Source organism: Balaenoptera acutorostrata, chromosome 8, assembly GCF_949987535.1.
Source record: "Balaenoptera acutorostrata chromosome 8, mBalAcu1.1, whole genome shotgun sequence".
Classification (NCBI taxonomy): domain Eukaryota; kingdom Metazoa; phylum Chordata; class Mammalia; order Artiodactyla; family Balaenopteridae; genus Balaenoptera; species Balaenoptera acutorostrata.
In genome coordinates, this window is record NC_080071.1 from 34,020,535 (window position 1) to 34,043,497 (window position 22,963).

The 22,963-nt window shown below is 37.0% G+C and overlaps 1 protein-coding gene across 5 annotated transcripts in view; it reads left to right on the forward strand.

Moving 5' to 3' along the window:
- The window catches only part of MAP3K20 (mitogen-activated protein kinase kinase kinase 20), a 169,739-nt gene that overhangs the window by 81,191 nt on the left and 65,585 nt on the right, over positions 1-22,963 (forward strand). For all 5 annotated transcript variants that reach the window (XM_057550891.1, XM_057550890.1, XM_007183288.2 and 2 more), the window contains exons 4-8: positions 3,858-3,959; positions 7,923-7,988; positions 12,471-12,499; positions 12,618-12,755; positions 18,940-19,026. In XM_057550891.1, coding sequence (XP_057406874.1) covers positions 3,858-3,959; positions 7,923-7,988; positions 12,471-12,499; positions 12,618-12,755; positions 18,940-19,026 — 422 coding nt within the window. The remainder of the gene's footprint in view (positions 1-3,857; positions 3,960-7,922; positions 7,989-12,470; positions 12,500-12,617; positions 12,756-18,939; positions 19,027-22,963) is intronic.

Genomic DNA, 22,963 nt, shown 5'->3' on the forward strand with positions numbered 1-22,963 from the left:
GGTCACTGATGATCTATGTCTCAGTTTTCTCATACGTGAATGAAGGGACTAGAATTGATGATTTCTGGGTGAGACTGTGTATGTGTATGTGTGCACCTGTGCGTGTGTGTTTGCTGAAACTTCTCATCACAGAGAAGATTTTCTAAAATCTGCTTATAAGACCTGGAACAGAGTCCAAGAGGCAGCTGCCATTTTATTTCCCTTGGAAGGGAAGTGAACATCTTTCTCCCAGATCTATAAAGAAATGGAGTGACTAGAATCTCAATCTCCAAAGTCAAAAGAAAAGATACAATAGTGGACCATCTTTTCTTTGATCTTTGGAAACCTTAATTCTGTACTACCGTGCAAGCAATAACCATGAACTGGAGTAACTATCATAATTTCAGACAAAATAGGCTTAAGAAAAGAAATATTACTAGAGATAAATTGGGTCATTTCATACTGATAAAAGGATCAGCATATCAGGAAGATACAGCAATTGTAAATGTATATACAGCTAACAATAGGTTCTCAAAGTACATGAAGCAAAAATTGACAGACTTTAAAGGATAAATAGTCAGTTCAACAATAATGGATTTCATTACCCCACTCTCAGTAACTGAGAGAACAACTAGATAGAAAATCAGCAAGGATATAGAAGACTTGACAAACACTCTCAACCAACTCTACCTAACTCACATACATAGAATACACCACTCAACAAAGAATACATATTCTTTTCAAGGGCACATGAAACATTCTTTAGCATACATAAGTTAGGCCATGAAATAAATCTCAATATATCTAAAAGGACTGAAAAGTTCTCCAACCACAGTAGAATTAAGTTAGAAATTAATGCAAGAAAGAAACCTGGAAAATTCCCAAATATTTGGAAATTAAACAACATATTTCTAAATACCCAGTGAGTCAAGAAACTACAATGGATTTTTAAATATTTTGGACAGAGAGAAAAGGAAAATGTAGCATATCAAAATTATAGGTGGCAGATAAAGTAATACTTGGGGGAATTTATAGCTTTAAACATCTATGTTAAAAAAAAAAAAAAGGTCTGAAATTGATCATTAAGCTCCAACCTTAACAAACTGCAAAAATAACAGAATAAACCCAAAGCAAGCCCAATGAAAGGAAATAATAAGGATTAGAGCAGAATGCAATAACATAGAAAACAGAAAAATAATAGAGAAAATCCGTGAAACTAAAAATTTGGTCTTTGCAAAGATCAGTAAAACTGACAAACCTTTAGCTGGACTGACCAACAAAAAAGAAAATACAAATTAGCAAAACCAGGAATGAAGGAGAGGATAGCAGTACAGTCCCTACAGAAATTTAAAAGGATTATAAGGGAATGTTATGACCAACTTTATGCCAACAAATTAGACAATTTAGTTGCAATGAACAAGTCCCTGAAAAGATAAAAAAATTCAGAACTGACTCAAGAAGAAACAGAAAATCTGACCAGAACTATAAGTAAAGAAATTTAAATTTATAATTTAAAATATCTTCATAATGAAACGCCAGACCCAGATGATTTCACTGGTGAATTCTATCAAATGTTTATAGAAAAAATAACACCAGTCCTTCCCATACTCTTTCTGAAAATAGAAGAAGGAACACTTACCAACTCATTCTATAAGGCTAGTATTATCCTAATATCAAAGCCAGATAAAAACATAATAAGAAAACTTCCGACCACTGTCCCTCCTGAACGTAGGTGCAAAAATCCTTGACTATGTATTAGCAAACTGAATCCAGCCACCAATAAAAAGGATTATACACCACAACCAAGTGGAATTTATCCCAGAAATGTAAGGTTGATTTAACACCTGAAATCAATTAATATAAAGCATCATAATAGATAATAGAATAAAAGACAAAAACCATTTGGCATTCTACAACACCCATTTACGCTAAGAAATCTCAACAGGCTAAAAATAGAAGTCAGTTTTCTCAGCCTGATAAATAGCATCTATTAAAACCCACAGCTAAGATCATACTTAAAGGTGAAAAATTGAATGTTTTTCCCTTAAGCTTGGGAACAAGGAAATGAGGTTCTGATCTTGTCACACCTAGTCAACATTGTACTGGAGGTTCTAGCCAGTTTAATCAGGCAAGAAAAAGAAAATAAGAGGCATCCAGGTTGGAAAGGAAGAGGTAAAACTGTCTTATGTGACATGATTCTCTAAGACTCAGGAAACCCCAGGAATCCACAAAAAACTACCAAAACTAATAAACATGGTAGGTAAGCAAGGTCACAAGGATCCAAGATTAATATACAAAAATCAATTGTATTTCTATGTACTGGGAATGAACAGTCTAAAAATGAAATTAAAAAACCATTCCATTCACAGTACTATCAAAAAGAATAGTACTTGGGTATAAATTTAATAGTATTTGGGTATAAATTTAACATAAGAAGTGTTGAGACTTGTGCAATGAAAAGTACAAAACATTGCTGAGAGAAAATAAAGATCTAAATAAATGGAAAGATTACGTGTTCGTGGCTTGGAAGACTCAATATTGTTATGAGGGCAATTCTCCCAAATTGATCTACAAATTCAAAACAATTCTTATCTAAATCTCAGCAGACTTTTTTGTAAGAAATTGACAAGGTGATCCTAAAATTCACCTAGAAATACAAAAGACTGGAATAGCCAAACCAGTTTTAAGAAAGATCTAAGTTTAAGGTCTTTGCCGCATTTCAAAACTTATTATGTAAAGATGTAAAAAAAAAAAAAACTTATTATAAATCTGCAGTAATTAGCATAGTGCAATATTGGCACAAGGACAGGCATATAGAGCAATGGAGCAAAATTAAGAATTTAGGGGGGGCTTCCCTGGTGGTGCAGTGGTTGAGAGTCCGCCTGCTAATGCAGGGGACACGGGTTCGAGCCCTGGTCTGGGAAGATCCCACATGCCGCGGAGCAACTGGGCCCGTGAGCCACAGCTACTGAGCCTGCGTGTCTGGAGCCTGTGCTCCACAACAAGAGAGGCCACGATAGTGAGAGGCCAGCACACCGCGATGAAGAGTGGCCCCCACTTGCCGCAACAAGAGAAAGCCCTCGCACAGAAACGAAGACCCAAAGCAGCCATAAATAAATAAATAAATAAATAAATAAAAGAATTTAGGGGAAAAAACCTTACATTGATGGTCAATTGATTTTCAACAAAAGTGTCAAAACTATTAAATGGGTAAAGGATAGTCTGTTCAACAAACTGTGCTGGGAAAATTAGAAATCCACATGCAAAAAAAAAAAAAAAGTCTTAGACCCTCACCTCAAACCATACACAAAAGTAAACTGAAAATGGATCATAGAAGTCATCAAATTGTACACTTAGAGTATGTGAATTTTAAGATAGAGAATTTATATCTCAAAGCCATTTTTAAAGGAATTTTCTCACTTTCTTGGCCTTTTGTGCTTAAAATTTGAGGGCTCTTCTAAATCCTGATGCAACAAATACTGATTTGTTTCCATTGTCACATAAACCCTCTGACTTATGTGCTTAATCTTATTTATCTCATAAGAATAACAAATTTTTGAAGAAATACCTATATTCATGCCTGCCTTTGTTTCAAATACATTCTTGCAACATCCTTGTGTTTCTGAATTCCATCTGAATGTCTTTGGATTTCATTGTCAGCTCAAGTTTTATTATTCATTCTGTTAGTGGTCTTGTCTTTGACAGATTTCTTACCAGGATGATGTTAACTTTCAGAAACCACAGCATGGAACAGTTTTTATAAACTTTTAATGCCTTTTGTTAAATTATTTAACACATTTTCCCAATGAAACACGGAAGTCTTATTTCTGAAATGTGCCTTGGTTTTCATTATATGCTTATGTTTCCTTTGAAAATAGAATATGCTTCTCTGGGATCACTGTATGATTACATTAACAGTAACAGAAGTGAAGAGATGGACATGGATCACATTATGACCTGGGCCACTGATGTAGCCAAAGGTAATGCTTCGTGTATTCTTACAGAATTGGTGGAGAGCATCCTGACATGGTGACTTTAGTCGGAGGATTTCTTATTCTGTATCTTAAGATGTTCTTTTTCAGACCAAAAGAAGCAAGAATTCTGCAACTTACTGTGCACATAATATTTTAGATCATTGCCTTTCTACTCCTGCATTCCTTTTCTCTCCTTCCTTTCTTTTTTACCAAAAACCAAGTTCCAACAAAATCAGTGGCTCCAAGGCAGCATTTTTGCCCTATTTTGTGACATTGTAATTGACCAGCTTGTTTGATACATTAAATGGAAAGATGATAATTCTGTTGTGCTGCAAGTCTCTACTTAGATGCAGTATCCAGAAAACATGACTTACTGTAGGATTAGTTCTACTCATTTCGGATACATAATAATATGCTAAAAATAGTAACCACTTGCAAAAAATTTTTTTATTTTTCCTGCCATGCAAAAGCAATTCAGATTTTATTTTATATTTAATGTAAACTTGGAAATCACCCTTGGAAATGAAATATTTTTAATACACAATATGCCTAAACAAGGTACCTAGTTCTTTTTCCCTCATAAATTCCTGCATAGACAAATGCTTTCTAAAGCAATTTAAATTCCATTTATTTTTATCTTTTTATTTTCCATAACTGAATGTTTCTGAGTTTTATTTATAACTGTCAAAGTTGCTTTGGAAACAACTTAATCTAAATAATGAATGCTGATGGTTACGTTTGTATTCTAGCAACCCCTAGAAAGCAAGTCTTTCCAAATTTTACTGGAGCAATTAACTCCTTTGCATTTTGCTGCTCCAATCTCTACCAACATCTCTTTACAAAGCAAATAAAGGGATATTTAGCATCCAATCAGGAAAGCAACTCATACTTTGCTTTCACTGGGAAGTCACACAGGGACTTCCAAAAGTAATAGCCTTTCCTCTGGGGAATTATCTTGTCTGCTTTAAGTTTCATCAACACCTGCCAAATTCTTCAAATGGAGAAAGTGAAAATTAAAAAAAAAAAAAAGTTTCATGCTAAATGCTGCTGCTTGAGTGATACTTCATTACCTTATAAGAATAATAAGCTCTATGTTTAGGATGGTGTACCTAAGGCTTTGGCTGTGTTAATTAACTTAATTGTGTATTCATGCATCAGACGTCTCCAATCAGCCTTAAAATTTCACATTCTTCAAGACATTTTCATGTAACGTCATAGCCACTTCTCTGCATATCAGTAGGCCACCTGTTTGTAAGCAGGGTAGTGCGCTATTATTGGAAACTGCCTGAAGCATTGTGGAAATACACTTACAGAAATGTAAATACATATACAAGCAGTCCTTGACTTAAAACACTTCACCTTACAGACATTTGCATTTAGGGTGCTCAGCCAATTACACCCATCTTATTACTTAATGGCACTTAGGATGGATAGACAGCAAACAAATCAACCGACACCAGTCACTCAGCTTCCAGCTGTACACCCTCCACTTAAGCTTCTCTGGCCCCCACCCTGTAAACCTCATCCCTCCTGGTCCCTTCCCCTGCAACAGTCCCTGTCTGTAGGGCAAGTCCTTTGGCTCCAGATTAGCTCAGTCATTCCTGTGGTTTCTCAAGAGCCCTGGCACTCTGTATCAGAAGGACAAGGAAGAGGAGGAACAGGACTAAATAGCACACTGGAACTAGAGGTAAAAAATAGGGATGGAGAAAATGGGAGTGTCCAGAACCACACGGTAATAAAATCACTTTTTGGTGGCTGATGAATTAATCTGAAAGGCAAGTTCTAATGTGTTTGGACTCAGATGAGAAGCGTGAGGCAGAGAAGAGACTCGTTTATGTGTAGTCACAAGTAATACTTAATACTTAAAATGGCCTACGAAAGGAAGAAGAAATCAGTGCTTTCAGAATAACTGCTACCCTCTCTGATAAAGCTATGTGTAGAACTTGGAGATGAAATAGGAAGGCTTGATTTTTGTTGATTCCATTTTGAATTCAGCTGTGCCCTTCAGTTTGACCATGACTGAAGCCACTGAAGCAACAAGATGTTGAGAAATCAAAGGATGAATAATTCATTTCAAATAAGAGTGGATTCGTGCATTTTGAAATAGGCATTGCTTAACATTACTGCAAAGAGAAAACCTCCTAAAAGGCAAAAAAAAAGATTCTCTTCTTTCTGGGTGGGAAGAGGGATGGAGGGCAGACCAGCCAGTATATCTGAAATTGCTACAAGTCAGTCAACAATGGGTAAAAGGAACAATTAAAGCAAATAAACCAGGATCCAATCTCCAAATGGTCATCATTGATTCCAAATCTCCCCAGTGACTCCTGTGAAATCTTTTTTTAGGAAACTCTGAATCTTAAAATTGATGAAAATATTTTTCAGCATTTCTATTTTTTTGCAATAAAAATAAGGCAGACAGAATTGTAGATAGGTCTATAAAAACACATTAAATAGAATTTTATATGATTTTGATTACAACTGTTTATGTGCACTAAATATTCTATAAATGTATACTATATGTTATACACAAATAATTTACAATACTTTTTCTCGTAATATCTGCCATGAGGAAGAAAAGTGCCTATATTTAAAACTTTTTTGCTTGAGCATTTTTTGAAATTCTTTATTATCAGCAAATGTAGAAATGATCTAGGTATACCTCTAATAGTAATTAAATAGTTTCTACCTGAAAAATTATTCAGGAATTTGATTCTTAAAGAAAAAGAGAAATAACTATGAAATTCTGTCATAAAAATTATTAAAAGTTACCTGAGTTGTAGCTTTTGAATTTTCACAGCTTAGAATATGTAGAACTTAATATTAGAAGATATATTTCTTTTATTCCGGTTATATCTTGTTTAAGATCATTTGAATTACTAACACTTTTGTTGACTCTTCAGTAATATCTTTATATGGCAAGAGTTTAAATTTTTCTATGTTCTTTCATGATTCTTCACTATATAATAATCAGAATAGTATAAAATAATAGATTATTTTTAAAATTAGCCTTTATAAAACTGTAATTTTCTATATACTGAAAAAAAGAACCAAGGCCTAGTTATTAAATTATTGTTCAATAGATAGTTCATTAACCAAAGGAACCTGTTTGATTGGGGTGAGGGGGCTATTCCATTGTTTAGAAAAGACAACTTGAGAAATAAAGAGAGGAAATGTTTCAGTAGAAAATGCTCTTGTTCTTTATTCTAAGGGGATAGACTATATAAATACTGGGAAAGAGTCATTTTTTTATTCAAAATAATAAAACTCTATATACATCCAATTTACTGAAGTAACCTGATTTTCAATATGTTGTAGAGAATTTTAGAGTACATTTAAATATAGATTATCTCGAAGATTTATCCTTGTAAGAAGAATAAAATATTTTGTAACTACTGTATATTTTTCTATCTGAGGATCCCCAAATCCTTTACCAACCACAACTAATGAATCCAACCAGTTCTCCCCACCCCTACCCCACCTCCACTCCCAGGGTCTTACTGGAATGAGTACTGAGAAACCAAGCTGCACTGGGTAACTGCAGACATGCAAATGAAAACTGAAATTTTTGGTCAGAACTTTGGCTGATTTAGAAGGCAGTTGGTAGTATAGAATACCTTAGTCATTGGAGCCTTTCTTCCAGTGGTATCTGTGCTATTTTCGTGCAGACTCCAGAAAATTAAGGTGTCCTTATTGGGTATTATAAGAAGCTCACTTTATCCACAATCAAATTCCAACTTCTAAGAGGTTAAAGCACATAAATTTTTCTTAGCATATAAATTTTCCTAATGTGGGCATATCCTGTCCCTATTTTATCCATCATGGAAAAACAGAGCACATGAATTTATTTTTTGCTATTAAATCCTTTGCAAAAATATGGAAAGTAATACTGATGTTTAAAATAGAAAGGTAATACTGATGCAATGTTGAAAAATTATATTAATAGGCCTTTCTTCCTTTTTGTACTAAAAGGAATGCACTATTTACATATGGAGGCTCCTGTCAAGGTGATTCACAGAGATCTGAAGTCAAGAAATGGTAACGTAGTCATACTTTTTTATTTTACCTATTTTATTATAAAATACATGCACCGTTGTATAGAAATAGGCATCATGCTTTCCATATCTTTTGTAACCTGCTCTTTTTTTTTTTTTTTTTTTTGTCTGTGTTGGGTCTTCGTTTCTGTGCGAGGGCTTTCTCTAGTTGCGGCAAGCGGGGGCCACTCTTCATCACGGTGCGCAGGCCTCTCACTATCGCGGCCTCTCTTGTTGCGGAGCACAAGCTCCAGACGCGCAGGCTCAGCAGTTGTGGCTCACGGGCCCAGCCGCTCCGTGGCACGTGGGATCTTCCCAGACCAGGGCTCGAACCCGTGTCCCCTGCATTGGCAGGCAGACTCTCAACCACTGCGCCACCAGGGAAGCCCCTAACCTGCTCTTTTGACTCACTGCTGATACTGTGAAAATCTTTCCTCTATTAATAAATGTGAAAATCCTCCACATTATTTCAAGAGGCTGCATAGTGTTCCACTGTATAAGTAGCACAGAATATGGACATTTGGGTTGTTTACATTATTTTTTCTATGATAGGAAATGTTGAAGTTAATACTTCTCAGTAGAAATTTTCAACACATCCCTAATTATTTCTCTAGAATCATTTTCTAAAACAGGTATTGCTGGTCAAAGCACATAGTTGTGTATTTCTAGTCTTCTATTTTTAGATGGCTCTCTGTACTAGCAGTTTGGAGTTTTGTTATTGTTACTCCTGAGTTACTTGGCATAAATTTTTTTTTTTAATTTATTTTTATTTATTTATTTTTGGCTGTGTTGGGTCTTCATTTCTGTGCGAGGGCTTTCTCTAGTTGCGGCAAGCGGGGGCCACTCTTCATTGCGGTGCGCGGGCCTCTCACTATCGTGGCCTCTCTTGTTGCGGAGCACAGGCTCCAGACGCACAGGCTCAGTAGTTGTGGCTCACGGGCCTAGTTGCTCCGCGGCATGTGGGATCTTCCCAGACCAGGGCTCGAACCCGTGTCCCCTGCATTATCAGGCAGATTCTCAACCACTGCGCCACTAGGGAAGTCCTGGTGTAAATTTTTTATGTCACTCATATTACCTGAAGGAGCGCCCAAAAATGATGCACAGGTTTGGAAAGTAAGAGCTTTCTTTTTCTTCTTCTCTACTTGCTAAAGTTTATTTATGATCCTGTACTTTATAATTAGGAGAGTGAGCACTTTTAAATGGCAGGATTAGATGTTACCTTCAAGTAGGAGTGGTAATAGCATGCTTTGTCCATTACATCACTTGAAAATTAATGGAGAAAGGCAGTGGGATTATTTAGCTAGCCAGCACTCAGAGTTTGCCTCAGGGTTTGCTACTTAAAAACAAAAAATCTTGCTATCAATTCATTTACATGCTTTAATTTTTTACTTGCTTTCTAAGTGATTCTTCTAAGTATGGAGGAGGAGGGAAACAATTTATTTTTAGAAAATCTTTAAATCACTGCAGTTACAATGGGTAACTACTAATAGTGTGATCCTTAGAATGGGTAGTCCTGGTCAGCGGAGGAAGAGAACTCAGGAATCCAACCAGCTGCCCAGGACCATGATGCTTGCGGGGGTGGAGAAGGGGAAGTTGTCGGCAGCTGCCACTCCTCAGCAGTCCAGGTTGGACCAGCACCCTGACCCTGACAGTTCACTCTGGCTGATTGTTCTTGCCCTTTTCTAGGTTTCATCACTTATCCTTTGGCTTTTCTTAGACATAAGCTTCCCGGAGCTAAACACTTTTAATATATATTGGCTAGCAGGAGGTCATTAGGAAATAATACAGAATCTAGTATGAAGTATCAGAGTTTTATGACTTTGTACATTTTCAGTGCTTGCTCAGAATTTCAATCTAAATAAGTTGTTTAACATCTCTCCTTTTAATCTAGTTTATCTGTGTATCCTAAATATCCCATGAGAGAAGAATGGTTAAATTATCCAAGATGTCATTATGAAGACTAACAATGGAGAATGTTCCCATTTTTAAAAATTACACTTTGGGGGGTTCCCTGGTGGCACAGTGGTTAAGAATCTGCCTGCCAGTGCAGGGGACATGGGTATGAGCCCTGGTCCGGGAAGATCCCACATGCCACGGAGCAACTAAGCCCATGCCCCGCAACTGCTGAGCCTGCGAGCCACAACTACTGAGCCCACGTGCCACAACTATGGAAGCCCACACGCCTAGAGCCCATGCTCCGCAACAAGAGAAGCCACCGCAGTGGGAAGCCTGTGCACTGCAACGATGAGTAGCCCCTGCTTGCTGCAACTAGAGAAAGCCCACGCACAGCAACGAAGACCCAACGCAGCCAAAAATTACAGTTTGTGTAATTACTTGATGGGAAAACACATACACGTTGAAACAATATAGATCAAACTTTTAACAGTTTTGTGGGGGTGGAGACAGAATAGTAGGACTTTCATTTTCTAAGTTATATAGATTTATTTATTTATTTATAATTTATTTATTATATTTATTTATTTTTGGCTGTGTGGGGTCTTCGTTGCTGTGCACGGGCTTTCTCTAGTTGTGGCGAGCAGCGACTACTCTTCTTTGCGGTGCGTGGACTTCTCATTGCGGTGGCTTCTCTTGTTGTGGAGCACGGGCTCTAGAGCGCATGCTCAGTTAGTTGAGGCGCACGGGCTTAGTTGCTCCGCGGCATGTGGGATCTTCCCGGACCAGGGCTCGAATCCGTGTCCCCTGCATTGGCAGGCGGATTCTCAACCACTGCGCCACCAGGGAAGCCCTAAGTTACACAGATTTATAATGTTAGACTTTTTAAAATGAACACGTATTAATCTTATAATCAAAAAAAAAATAGAAGTATTTTTTAAATAACTGAATATAGTATTAACAATATTTATATTTTTATTTGAAAAAATGTATAGCTTGTTATATATAGTATCAAATTTACCCTTAGGCTATTTCTGTGTATTGGATCATGCAAAAGTTATTTTCTCCACTTATCAAGGTCATTAGTAACAGCTAATAAGTATTGCTAAACTACCATGTTCAAGACACTGTGTGGCTTACGAAGGAAAGGCTAGAAACATTTCTTCAGGATTCTGCCCTTGGCCTCCTCCCTTCTTATGCTCTTATTCGCCCACTCCCATAAAAGCCCCAACTACATCTTAACACTCTCAAATAGATCTCACCTTCAAAACTATATATCTATCTGCTTATTGAACATATTCACATACGTATCTTGTGTGACCCTAAAATATGTTGTGTCCAAGTTGATCTTTTCATCTTCTGCCTACCCCCCAAAAAATGATTCCTGCATTCCCTTTCTCAGTGAGTGACAATACCAGTTGCCTAATCCAGTAATCAAATAAAAAGGAATTACGGTTTGATTGCAGAGTTCCTGTTCTAACCATTATGCTGTATGGCCTCTATTTTATTTCCTCTTTGAGTTCTCCTCCTCCTGCCCCATAGCCAATTATCCAAGCCCAGTTGATTCTGCTTCCTAGCTGTTTCTTGACTCGGTCCACTTCTCTCCTGTCCTTTGCCACAGCCTTAGTGCAGGCGTCCTCACCTCTCTTGGACTACAACACTGGTGCACACAGTGATCTCCTTACCTGTGTTCTGTTCCCCTCTGCACATTTGACCATTTCATTCCTCCACTTAAAATCATTCATTGCCTTTCCGTTTCTCACAAAGGCTCTTCTGGACCTGGCCTGTGCTCTCCAAAATTGCATGCCTTTTCCTCTGCTCCTGACCTTTTGCACAAGCTCACTCTTCCGCTTAGAAAACTGCTTTCCTCCCCCGGGTCTCCTCTTTCTGGTTAGCATAGCATCATTTCTTCCAGGAAACTTCAACCTCCTTACACTTTGACTTCTTAGACTGCTCTTTGGTCCTATGGCAGTCTCCATGCCTCTCATCATGGAACTTATCCCACTTTATTATAGATGTTTAACTGTCTTTACCATTAGACTGTAATCTCTGCCAGAGCTGAGACAATGCCAGTCTTGCTCACCTTCCTCTGCTAGAACATAGTACATGGCCTTGCCCATAGTATATGCTCAACAAATATTTGTTAAATGAATGAATGTATGAATAAGTAAATAAATGAGTATTATCTCTGCCTTCAAGAAAATTACTCTTCAGCTGGGAGGAAAAACCATATATACCATGAAGTAATAATGCTAATTATTCCTCAGTATCATGTTGACAGTCTAGTGGCAGAACCCAAGTAAAAATTTGGTTCTCTTGACTACTACTAATCTATGCCTTTTTTGCTTCACACTACTGCATTTAATTTAAACCAGTGTTTTGAAGCCTTTTTAAATCAGCACCTCATAGAATTAGTTTTGTATTTTTATTTTAATGTCAGCTCCTTTTTACAAAATCTTCAGTGCAGTAAATACTTTGATTTTACCTTTCATAATGCCATATGGAAGATAGAAATAGAAATTTATAATTTTTTTCAGTATAACTCAAATTAGATGAGTTTCATAATTTATCTTTTTTTTTTTTTTCCTTTTAGTTGTTATTGCTGCTGATGGGGTGTTGAAGGTAGGACTCTTTATTTTAATTTTTAAAAATTTTGTTAATTTCAGATGTAGGTTTTGTGACTGGTAATTCTTTTATTAGTCAGTGAGTCAAAAGTTGATACTCGTTTCTCTTTTCTCAGATCTGTGATTTTGGTGCCTCTCGGTTCCATAACCACACAACGCACATGTCCTTGGTTGGAACTTTCCCGTGGATGGCTCCAGAAGTTATCCAGAGTCTCCCTGTTTCTGAAACTTGTGACACATATTCCTATGGTGTGGTGAGTTCACTTCTCATTTTTTGTTGCTAAAGGACATGCGAAAAGCAAACAACTTACAGAAGCGGGGTATAACAATTTAACACAGTTTTAAAACCATGATGCTGTTTCTGGTGGAATGCCCAGAGCAGTGGCAACAGAGAGAATATTTTCTAATTACTAGAAGGTTTCCTTTGATCATTTTTATGCATCTGAGTTATTTTGTCCTGTGTTGAGAAGAAGCCAGTGCCATCTGCAAGAAGCAAATTTAGATGGAACCTAAAATAGTGTTGGGCCTGATGCCCTCCTGTGGAGAGTGCCTTCCTGGGTGGACATACGTCTGTAGAATATCTCTGTAAGTCAGTGGATACAATGTGAAACAGGACTTCATTGTAATGTGTTGCTCAAAAAACCACCAGTCGATCTGCCAAATGAGTTAATTAACAGGAAATGTCAACCATTAAACTGATTAGTGAATTTCTGGAGAATACAGAAGAAAATGTGCTTATCATCTAGCACATAGCCTTGTCCATGTCTGCTGCAATGGCTATCTGAAGCATGAATCTAAGGTCTCACATAAGAATACCAGCAGAGCAACATAGTTACAAGAACAGAATAATGTACGGGTCAGGAGGTGGGATGCTCAAGGAATAGAGACCACAGGAATGAATCAGTGAAGGAGCAGAAGATGCTAGAGAAGGAGTTTTGTTTTTGTTTTTGTTTTTTTTTAATTAATTAATTAATTAATTTATGGCTGTGTTGGGTCTTCGTTTCTGTGTGAGGGCTTTCTCTAGTTGCGGAAAGCGGGGGCCACTCTTCATCGCGGTGCTCGGGCCTCTCACCATCGCGGCCTCTCTTGTTGCGGAGCAGAGGCTCCAGACGCGCAGGCTCAGTAATCGTGGCTCACGGGCCTAGCTGCTCCGCGGCATGTGGGATCTTCCCAGACCAGGGCTCGAACCCGTGTCCCCTGCATTAGCAGGCAGATTCTCAACCACTGCGCCACCAGGGAAGCCCTAGAGAAGGAGTTTTGAGATGGATCATTCTTGAGGAATAAGTTGTATCTGAATTAGCAGTGAGAAAGAAGTGGGGGCAATGGGGGAGGAGAGGCGGGGAGGGGAGAGTGGGCGGGGAGGTTCCTTGGTGGAGGAAGGAATTTATTTGTTCCCCTTTTTTGAGGATAAGTTTTTTATCCCTAAAAATGCTGTATTTCCTTTAAAAAGTCCAAAATAGTGTTTGGAACCCCCTGTCTTCGCCTCTCATCTCCTGATCATATTGCTTCTCTGTTTTATAACTTCTTAAAAGGAGACTTTCATAATAATGGGGAAAAAGCAGTCTAACTTTAGACCAAATCAACATGCCTCTTCTTCCTGAACTTCTGTGTTTTCAGCTGAAGGTGATAGCTGACAGCACAGGAGGAGACCAACACCGTCAAACCCATTCCTTTTTCTTTAGAGTTCATCAGTCTCTAGGTAATTACTGCTAGCCTCAGTAAGTTCTGGGCTGGTTTCAGTTAGCTAGCTTTTTCTAACTCATTACTACATCTTATGTCTACCAAATTAATATAATATCAGTTTTGTTGGCTATTTGAAAAAAATCATTTCTTGAATGAAATATATGTTTTTGATGAAAGGCTAGAATTGTAAAAGTTGGAAGACAGTAGTAGCATCAGGTTAAATACCTAATTTTCCTTAATTCTGTGTGTTTCTAAGAATGAAGGCTATAACCTATTTTAGACAGTGATCAAATAATTCTTATCAAAAGAAAGGGAAAAAACCAAAAGTTCCTAAAGAAATATATTCTAAAGCTGGTCCCGTATGTCAAAAGTTACTACGTTCTAACCATCCTACAAATCATCTGCTGGGGAGTCTGAAAATGGGGAAATTTGTTGCGATTTAAGACTTTGTGAGATGATTTCCTCTTAATGAAGTTCTGTTCCTCATTTTTAAGCAAAAATCTATTCATTGTGTCAGGCACTGCGCTAGACACCAACTTAGGGCAATTTAAATTTTACTTTGCCTGCTCCTTGGGACTAGTGTCTCATTTTATCCTGTGGAAACAGGAGCCAGCAAACTTTTTCTATAAAGGCCAGAGAGTAAATATTTTAGACTATGAAGGGCCACTTACAGTCTCTGTTGCATATTCTTTTGTATTTTACAACTCTTTAAAACCGTTAAAACCACTCTGCCATCTGTAGCGGACTGACATTTGAGACCCCTGTGGAACCCTCTTATTCCAGATTGGAAGACAAGCCACATCGCTGAAGAACGGTTCCTAGTATTTTAATAAGGGACCACAAGTCTCACTCTTTCCCATTGCATGTTAGTTTTAAAGCAGGGACTACTCTTTTGCTATCTTAAAGAGAGGGGTTTACTTGGAATGCTGGTTATTCTTACCCCATAGCTGCATCAGCAGAATTCCATTCAGAAAAGTGCACATGTGCTCATTTAGTTATAAATGACAAATCAGGATTTTATTTAATTCTGACCCCTTCCCATAGTACTGTCAATTAACACCATTAGTGAAAGAAAAAGTACAAGGCATGCTTTACTGAGCCTTTTTGTTTAAACAATCACAGTTTTTTTTTTTTTTAATGAAAATAGCGTTACATGTCCAAAGTACGTACTCCCTAAAAGAGCAGTAGAGGACAGTTATTAAGGTAGGGGCCATGTTAGTTGTAGAAGTTTGTAGTGCATAAACCTTGAAAATGATATCTATCTGGGAGAGCAATGCGGGCATTTAGAATTTTTGATGTCCTTTCAAAACAGGTGAGTAACCAGAACTCCTTTGTCAGTAGGTGCATCTGTTTGCAGAAAACATACCAGGGTTCATTAAAAGCCTGTTCCATTAATTGAGCTCCCACCCACACAGCAGTCACATGCAGATGAATAAGAACATAAAAAAGAGTTGTCCCTTTTTTGAAACCCATCCCCAAAACCCCAATATATGTTTGCTTTTTATTTTTCTTTCTCAGACTTGCTGTAAGAATTTAGCCCTTCATAGTCTCAAAGTCCCTAGCCCTCCCCAGTTTAATTGACCTCTGTTTCTTCTTAACACATGAGGAGACTAGCCAGCCTTGTATAGCCCTGAAATAAACGTGCTGGTGAAATGCCAGAAATGGATCTTGTGATCCTTGCTTCTGCGCTGGTAAGCTTTGCTAGGCAGGAAATTGTTTCTGTTTTATAAGGCAGTAGATTTTTTTCTATCCCCTTCTGGTGACTTCTCTTGAAGGACTAAACCAGGAGTGTTTAGGATATTATCCACGAAAAAGAAAAGACTTAAGGAGAGCCAAAATCATTGAAGAATTAGCCTTCTGAGAACTCAAGACCTAGCCACTCTTTAAAAACAAAGCTCTCCTAATGATAATGCAGAAAGGATTACCTTCTCAGAAGCTTCTCAGCTGAAACCAGCTTTGAAAATAGAGTGGCTTAAGAGCAAGCATCACTGCCTCACTTGTCTCTGAGCCCTGTTCCAGAACCAGCCCGGCTCAGGTAATGACTTTCCATTGTTTGTAAAAGAAAAGGCAGGAAAAGTACACAGCCTTGTCCAAGTTTCTCTTCTGTAAACTGAAAATAGAAATTTCCCTTGTGAACCCAGTTTAAACATGGGGACGTCTCAATATAAAATGAGTTGGAAAATATTTTTAAGGTGAAAGATCACAATAATGTTTGGCCTGCATTTTCCATAACTGATATTTTCAGTCATAGTTTAATACACTTTTTGACCTCTAAGTGAGTTCCTCAACAAAGTTACATTTTTTGTGCCAAATGTCATTTTGTTCAGTAGAAAAAGCTGTTGTCCTATCTCATACCACCTACTTTTTTGATACATTTCTGAATGGTGAATAAATAATAGGAAATCTTGAGATGTGCTGATCGTGGAATTAAACTAAAGACCTCATTTGGGCTTCAGGACCCAGTGGTTAAGGACACCATCCCCGCCATCCTTTGCCAGTTTCACATCCATCAAGTGGCTCCCTCAGCTGTGGTAGCTCTTTAGAGACACAGAGAGGGAGTAGAATGAAACTTATTTTTTCCAAGATTAGAACCCTCGGAGAAATGTAACTCGGGTCTTATTAGATTTTTGGACACTTTCCAACTGAATATTTTGGGATAAAGAATGACATAAATCTTTTTCTGGTGTCACTCCCCAGGCTCTTGGTTCTGCATCTTACCCCACAAAACCCAGGCCGCCTTTGTGCATGTGTGCGCATGTGCAGTGTATTGTGCAGGCAGGCCAGCCTCCAGAAGGAAGGGTGCAAGGCTGCTTATCTAGACGTTTTGGGGTCCAGGGCGTTAGATTTATTTGAGGCAGTCATTCTTCCCATTCTCCTTAGGAATGCCAAATCCATTCACCTACTTGCCCTTCATACGCCTTCCCCTCCCCAATCCCAACACCGGACGGTGGTAATTGCAACAAACTGAGGCGCTTCATTTCCTGCTCAGCCCTCTTGCTGCCTCTGTCCCCCACCCCACCCCCATGCCGCCCTGTGTCAGGTGACCACATACCCGTTCTAGTTCTCACCCTTTCTTTACTTTCCGTGTTTGCTGGAATCATCCCCTTCTGGGATGTCCCTTACCTTTTCCTAAGCACTTCTGTGACTCAGATAGAATTATTCAGTAGCTCTTCTAAAGAAGTACCTGACACACTTGATTAAAAACCCAAAGAGGCTTCAGTGAATTTCTTTTCCTCCTGCTTGAGCAGCATCTGCCAATTTCCCTGATTTTGCTGCTAATTATCTTCGTATTAGCCAGAATTCATTTAACATGTTATGGCTCCAATAAGACCGAGCGCTGGCTGAGGAAATAGTGGATATTGGATTCCCTTGAATAGTGTATATATCCTCGATCTACATTCTTATTTAGAAATGGGTTTTTGTTTTTAGAACAACAGAAGTGTAAATCAGAGGTGCTGAATTCACTTCTGCCATGGCTCCACACCGAAACTAGGGCCCGCTGCATTCTCTCTTATACTGTAGCTCTTCCCTCTCTACAATTACATGTGGTCAAGACCTTGACCTTCAGGGGTGAGACAGCAAATTCATATTCTAGCTCTGCCACCTGATAACTCAGTGCCTTTGGGCAAGTTTATTTAACTTCCTTAAGCCTTAGTTTCCTCATCTATACAATGAGAATGATACCTCTCTGATGGGATTGAGATTAATCATGATAACACACCAAAAGGGTTTAACAGAGTAACTGGAACATAATCACTCAATAAATGATAGTGGTTGTTATTATTACGATTATTATTGATAAAATTATAATTGTTTTTGCACTTCACAAAAGTATTGGTAGATTCAAATCTTAATACTCATTTGTATAAATAAAGAAAGAAACTGAATGTAAAAATCTCCATTACTCAGAGTTGAAAGAGAATACAAAATCATTGGCTGTTTTCAGCATTTCCAGCATCAGTTTGCTTTGCTTGGGCGTTCCAGTACAGATTTATTAATCCTGCTAATCTCAAGGATTGCAGAGAGATAACACAAACATAAATTTGCACACACATGAACACGCACGCATACACAGCCTATATATGTGTATATATAAGGCGTTTATTACATTTTAGAATATAGTATAATAAATTATGTGGTAAGTGGAGGAAAATGAATCCCTTAGACTGACTCATTTTGAGAGAGATTTCTCCAAAGCACGAAATCTAAATGTTACAGTTTGGCGAGTACCTACCATTGTGGAGTAAGTGGTATAGCCAGTGATTTGGATTTGGCGCTCGATTTTTTTTTTTTTTTATGAGACCATGATTGAACCTTTGAAAATATGGTTGAATTCCCAGTTATTATCTTATAGAGCAATTTATCAGAGATTGAAGGTGCAAAGAGTTTTGACCAACAAAATATAAAATCTAGTTTATGGTGATACATGAGAATTCTGTTAATTTATAAGATAAAGTTAAATCACTGAGGCCCACTGGTTTCATGAACTTTTAAGCCTGGCTCTAGATATTCTAATTCCTAAACCAGATTTTTTGTCTTTAATATAAAAAAAGAACAGCAACAACAACTAAAAAAAATATATATATATAAAATATATGGAAGAAGTCCTCTGCATGAATATATACATTTTGCCCAAGTTTCTACAGATGGAGTTGGTTGTGCCTGGTAACTGGATACAGTTAAATGTTAAAGTTTCAGTAATATACCAAAAATATGAAGTACAAGAATAAAAATTCCATTTTCTTTTTGTTCCAGGTTCTCTGGGAGATGCTAACAAGGGAGGTCCCCTTTAAAGGTCTGGAAGGATTACAAGTAGCTTGGCTTGTAGTGGAAAAAAACGAGGTAAGACTGCGATTCTCCATTCAGGTACATAGATCAGAAAACAGTATTGGGGTTTTGCAAAAGACTTTTTCATCTTCTTCAAATTGAAAGTAAGTTCACGCTTATGGAAAGATTAGCAGTAGGAGCTAACACAAAGGGTCAAAGTGATGTTATTCCTCATGAATGGACCCTTTACATCTAATTGTTGCAGCTTCACGTCGTGATGCTGTAGATCAAAAATTGTACAAGTACTGTACTAGTTTCTCAGTCTCAATTGTAAAACCTAGGGGTTTGTTCTTAGTGATGAAAGAAGCCATTGCGTCCAAGGTAGGGGAACAGTTTTAACTCCATCTCCTGCGTTTAGGACATCTTTTTTACTGTCCGGGAGTTGATATATCTGTAAGAGACCTTCAGCTACTTCAACTTACCTCTCCCAGCAGGAGTCACTATAGTACAAGAAACTGTCGCTTAGATGAGAATTTCAAAAATAAAAGAAGAAAAAATAGTTTCAAAAAAGGGAAAAATTACAGTTTTGCCACCTACGTTGAACACTACATTGAAGATGAGCTCCTCACTGGAATTGGCGAGGCAGTGGCATAACTGTTCCCTTCTTCATGCAGAGCCTTTCCATTTCAAAAGAACTTCAGTGGCGTAAACACCGTTTGTGCTGTGTCCCCAGCCTCGCTTTTCTTCTTCCCACAAATTGAGGCTTTCCGTTAGTTGGACCTATGAGCCAACATCAGAGAACATGGTACATTCATATCAAAGAGAGCAAATACATTTTGAAAGGTTTAAAATTGTGACTGAAACGCACAGCCATGGAAATTCTCAGCATAAGGATGAAGCATCCATTATCAAGGTATTATGAGAACTTAGATCAAGTAATGGAAGCACGCAGTTGTCTTTGCAACGCTGCAAAACAACTTTATTTCACAAAACTTCTTCATTTCCACATCTTATCTGTGCCCTTCACAAAAGGGAAGGGTGCAGCCTTAGGGTAAAATAATTTGCAAAACGGTGAATATGTAGCAATATTCCCTTTTTAACGCTTTAAAAGAATTAGATTGATCCGCTCCCCACGTGAGCGCAGGAGCAAACTAGATCAATCAAAAAGCTGCTATTGACTGAGAGAAACCAAGTTTCCATATTTTAGATCACATAATTCATGGTTACCTTATTAATTTGTCCTCCTGAGCCATTGAGAATGGATGAAATGTTCATGATAGCTGAACTTGATGGGAGAGAGCTGCCAATTTAAGAAAAATAAAAAGATGTTATATTCAAGAATGTGTCTTACTCATTGTTTCACAGAGGCTGCCCTGTTTTAATTAAATGGGATGGTTATTCCTGGTGTGCTATTAAATCAGACCTCACACACAGGGTAACTGATTATCTCATGGTACGAGAACCCACTTGATTCTGTTCAGTTTCTTTTGCCAGTGAGATGATTAGACGTTTAGTTCTGGGTTGACAAATAGAGTGAAGAAGATTATTGACCTTCTGTTGACTTCGGAGCAGGACTCTCAATGTCATTTTTTCCCTCTGTATCATTTCAAGATAAACTAGGAGGAAATTTTTTTTAAAAGCTGACTGGACCCTCCAAATATGTATAAGACAGAGTAATTAATATTTTAAAATATTTCATTTAAAGGAGGGCAGAAAAGGTGTGAATCTAAAGCACTTTAAAAACAAAGAGAAAAATGAATTTAGAAGCTGCCTTTGAGTAGCTGACTTGAGGGTTGAGAATCCCCCATAAATCACCTTCAGAATCTCCTCAGCAGGCTATATGAGGAGGCCATCTCCCCCTTTCTCCCCAGGAATCCCCTAAAGTAGAGTGTCCATGGTGTGATCTCATGATCAGCTAATAACAGATGGAGGCTCTTCAAATGCCTCACATACTATATTTATTAAATGAAATAGTCATTTGAAAGAAACCCACATGGTGAAATAATTTTTCTCAACTTTCTAATGAACCTAATGAAAATTGGGTATTACAAGGATATTTGTTTGTCTGTTCTCATTCTGCATATTTATTTCATTTATCAGAATATGGAAATTAAGTTCAAACGTAGTTTCCATTGTCATCATTCAAGAAAATGTCTTCATTCTACCTCATAAATGGAGGCACTTATTACCAAAACAAATTCTGTTGAGATAGCATTAAAATAATTCCCAAGGATTTATTTTATTTTATAATAAAATTGAGACTTTGACTTAAATAAAATTTATAAAAATCCCTTCAAATTCCAGTTATTTTATTTTAGTTATTTTTACTCTGGAATACCTTGGGTTATTGAGTTGAAAAGAGAAAGCTATATTTTTTTTTAAGAGGCCTCATTGAAATAAAAAATGACATGTTTAACTTTCAGAGAGACATTTTAAATGTGAGCTAGTCACACTAGAATCCTAGTCATCCTAGACTCATAGGAAGCTGCAAAAATATTACAAAGAATTCTGTGTACCCTTCACCCTGCTTCCCCCACTGGTGAGACATAGGTATAGTATAGTATCAAAACCAGAAAATTGACACTGATACATTACTGTTAACCAGACTCTAGACCTTATTTGGTTTTACCATTTAGGATTGCTTTTTGCATCTATAGGAAGATCGATACTTTCTAAAAATTATATCTGAAGACCTTTGATTCCAAACCCTTAATAAAGAAATAAGGTCTTCAAACAATCATTTTTCCTATTATTAAATCCTATTGAAACTAGAATCCATAAAGCACTGTTAAGCTTTACAAAGCAAACAGTGAACTCTTATATTATAGAAAGCATGAAATTAAGAGGGTATTACTAATAAATTTTTAAAATCTTACAGATATGTCTATCTGCCTTTGTAATTTCCATAAAACTCAATTAGTAGTCATTCAGAATGTTCTGGCATTATAATTTCTATCTTTATAAATGCTTAAATGTGTTTTATTCTAAGTAGCAAAATTACTATTCTTTGTTAACATAGAAATCCTCAAAAACTTAATCCATTGTTCTTGACTACACTTTAAAAAAAGGTAATAAACTTGACTTAAAAAATAATTATTGCGTCTTATGTTGAAAATGGTGCAAAAAAGAATGTGATCTTTTTAAAAAATACCATGCCTAATTTAGTGATTAGGAAATATTTTAATTTTAAATTTGAAACTGTTTTATTTTAAAATATTTAAGTTTTAAGTAGTGTTGCAAACCTGGTGCTAATATCTGGTTATTTCAGGATGTTTTAAAGAATTAGGAATGCCCACAGTTATGTAATCAGGACTTAAATATTTTAGATTCTCTTTTAAAGTACTTTTTAGTGTTCCCAAATAATCCATTACATGAAGTGTCTGAGTCTAGATTTAACTGATATTTGACCGTCTCAGATAATTTAAAATAATTATGTCTCCTTTTATAATGTCTTATATGTGGTATCTAAAACGTTTGTCAATAAGAAAAGATCAACATCCATATTCAGCCAGTTCACATTTCAGTTCTTGGGAAAATGTTGTGCTAAAGTTATGTTGAAAATGTTACCTTTTATGAAAACTTATTTTTCATTACACATGGAGTACATTCCGTCACATAATTGCAATGACTGTCTGTTTTTATTAGTTGCCATCCCCAACCATCTTACTTTTTTTTTAAGTAAACACTTGATTTCCCTTTTGACCTTCATCAAAAGGTTTCCAGTTTGCATTACAGTAAAATAATAGTACCATTTACTACATCTTGCTCTATTCTATGAAATCACAAGACCAGAAGTTTAAAAATGCTTAGTGTAGCCTCTAAGTTGGAAAGTGGTTTTTTTTTTTACTTTGCTTTAAAGTTTTATTTATTTTGGTTCATTTTTATTTTAATTCCAAATATAGATTGTCTGTTTTCTTGCCAAGGCAACTGTTTTTCTAGTTTTATGTGTAGCCTCCCCCAAATCCAACTAAATTGTTTTCAGTTTTTTATTTGCAAAACTTCTTGGCAAAAA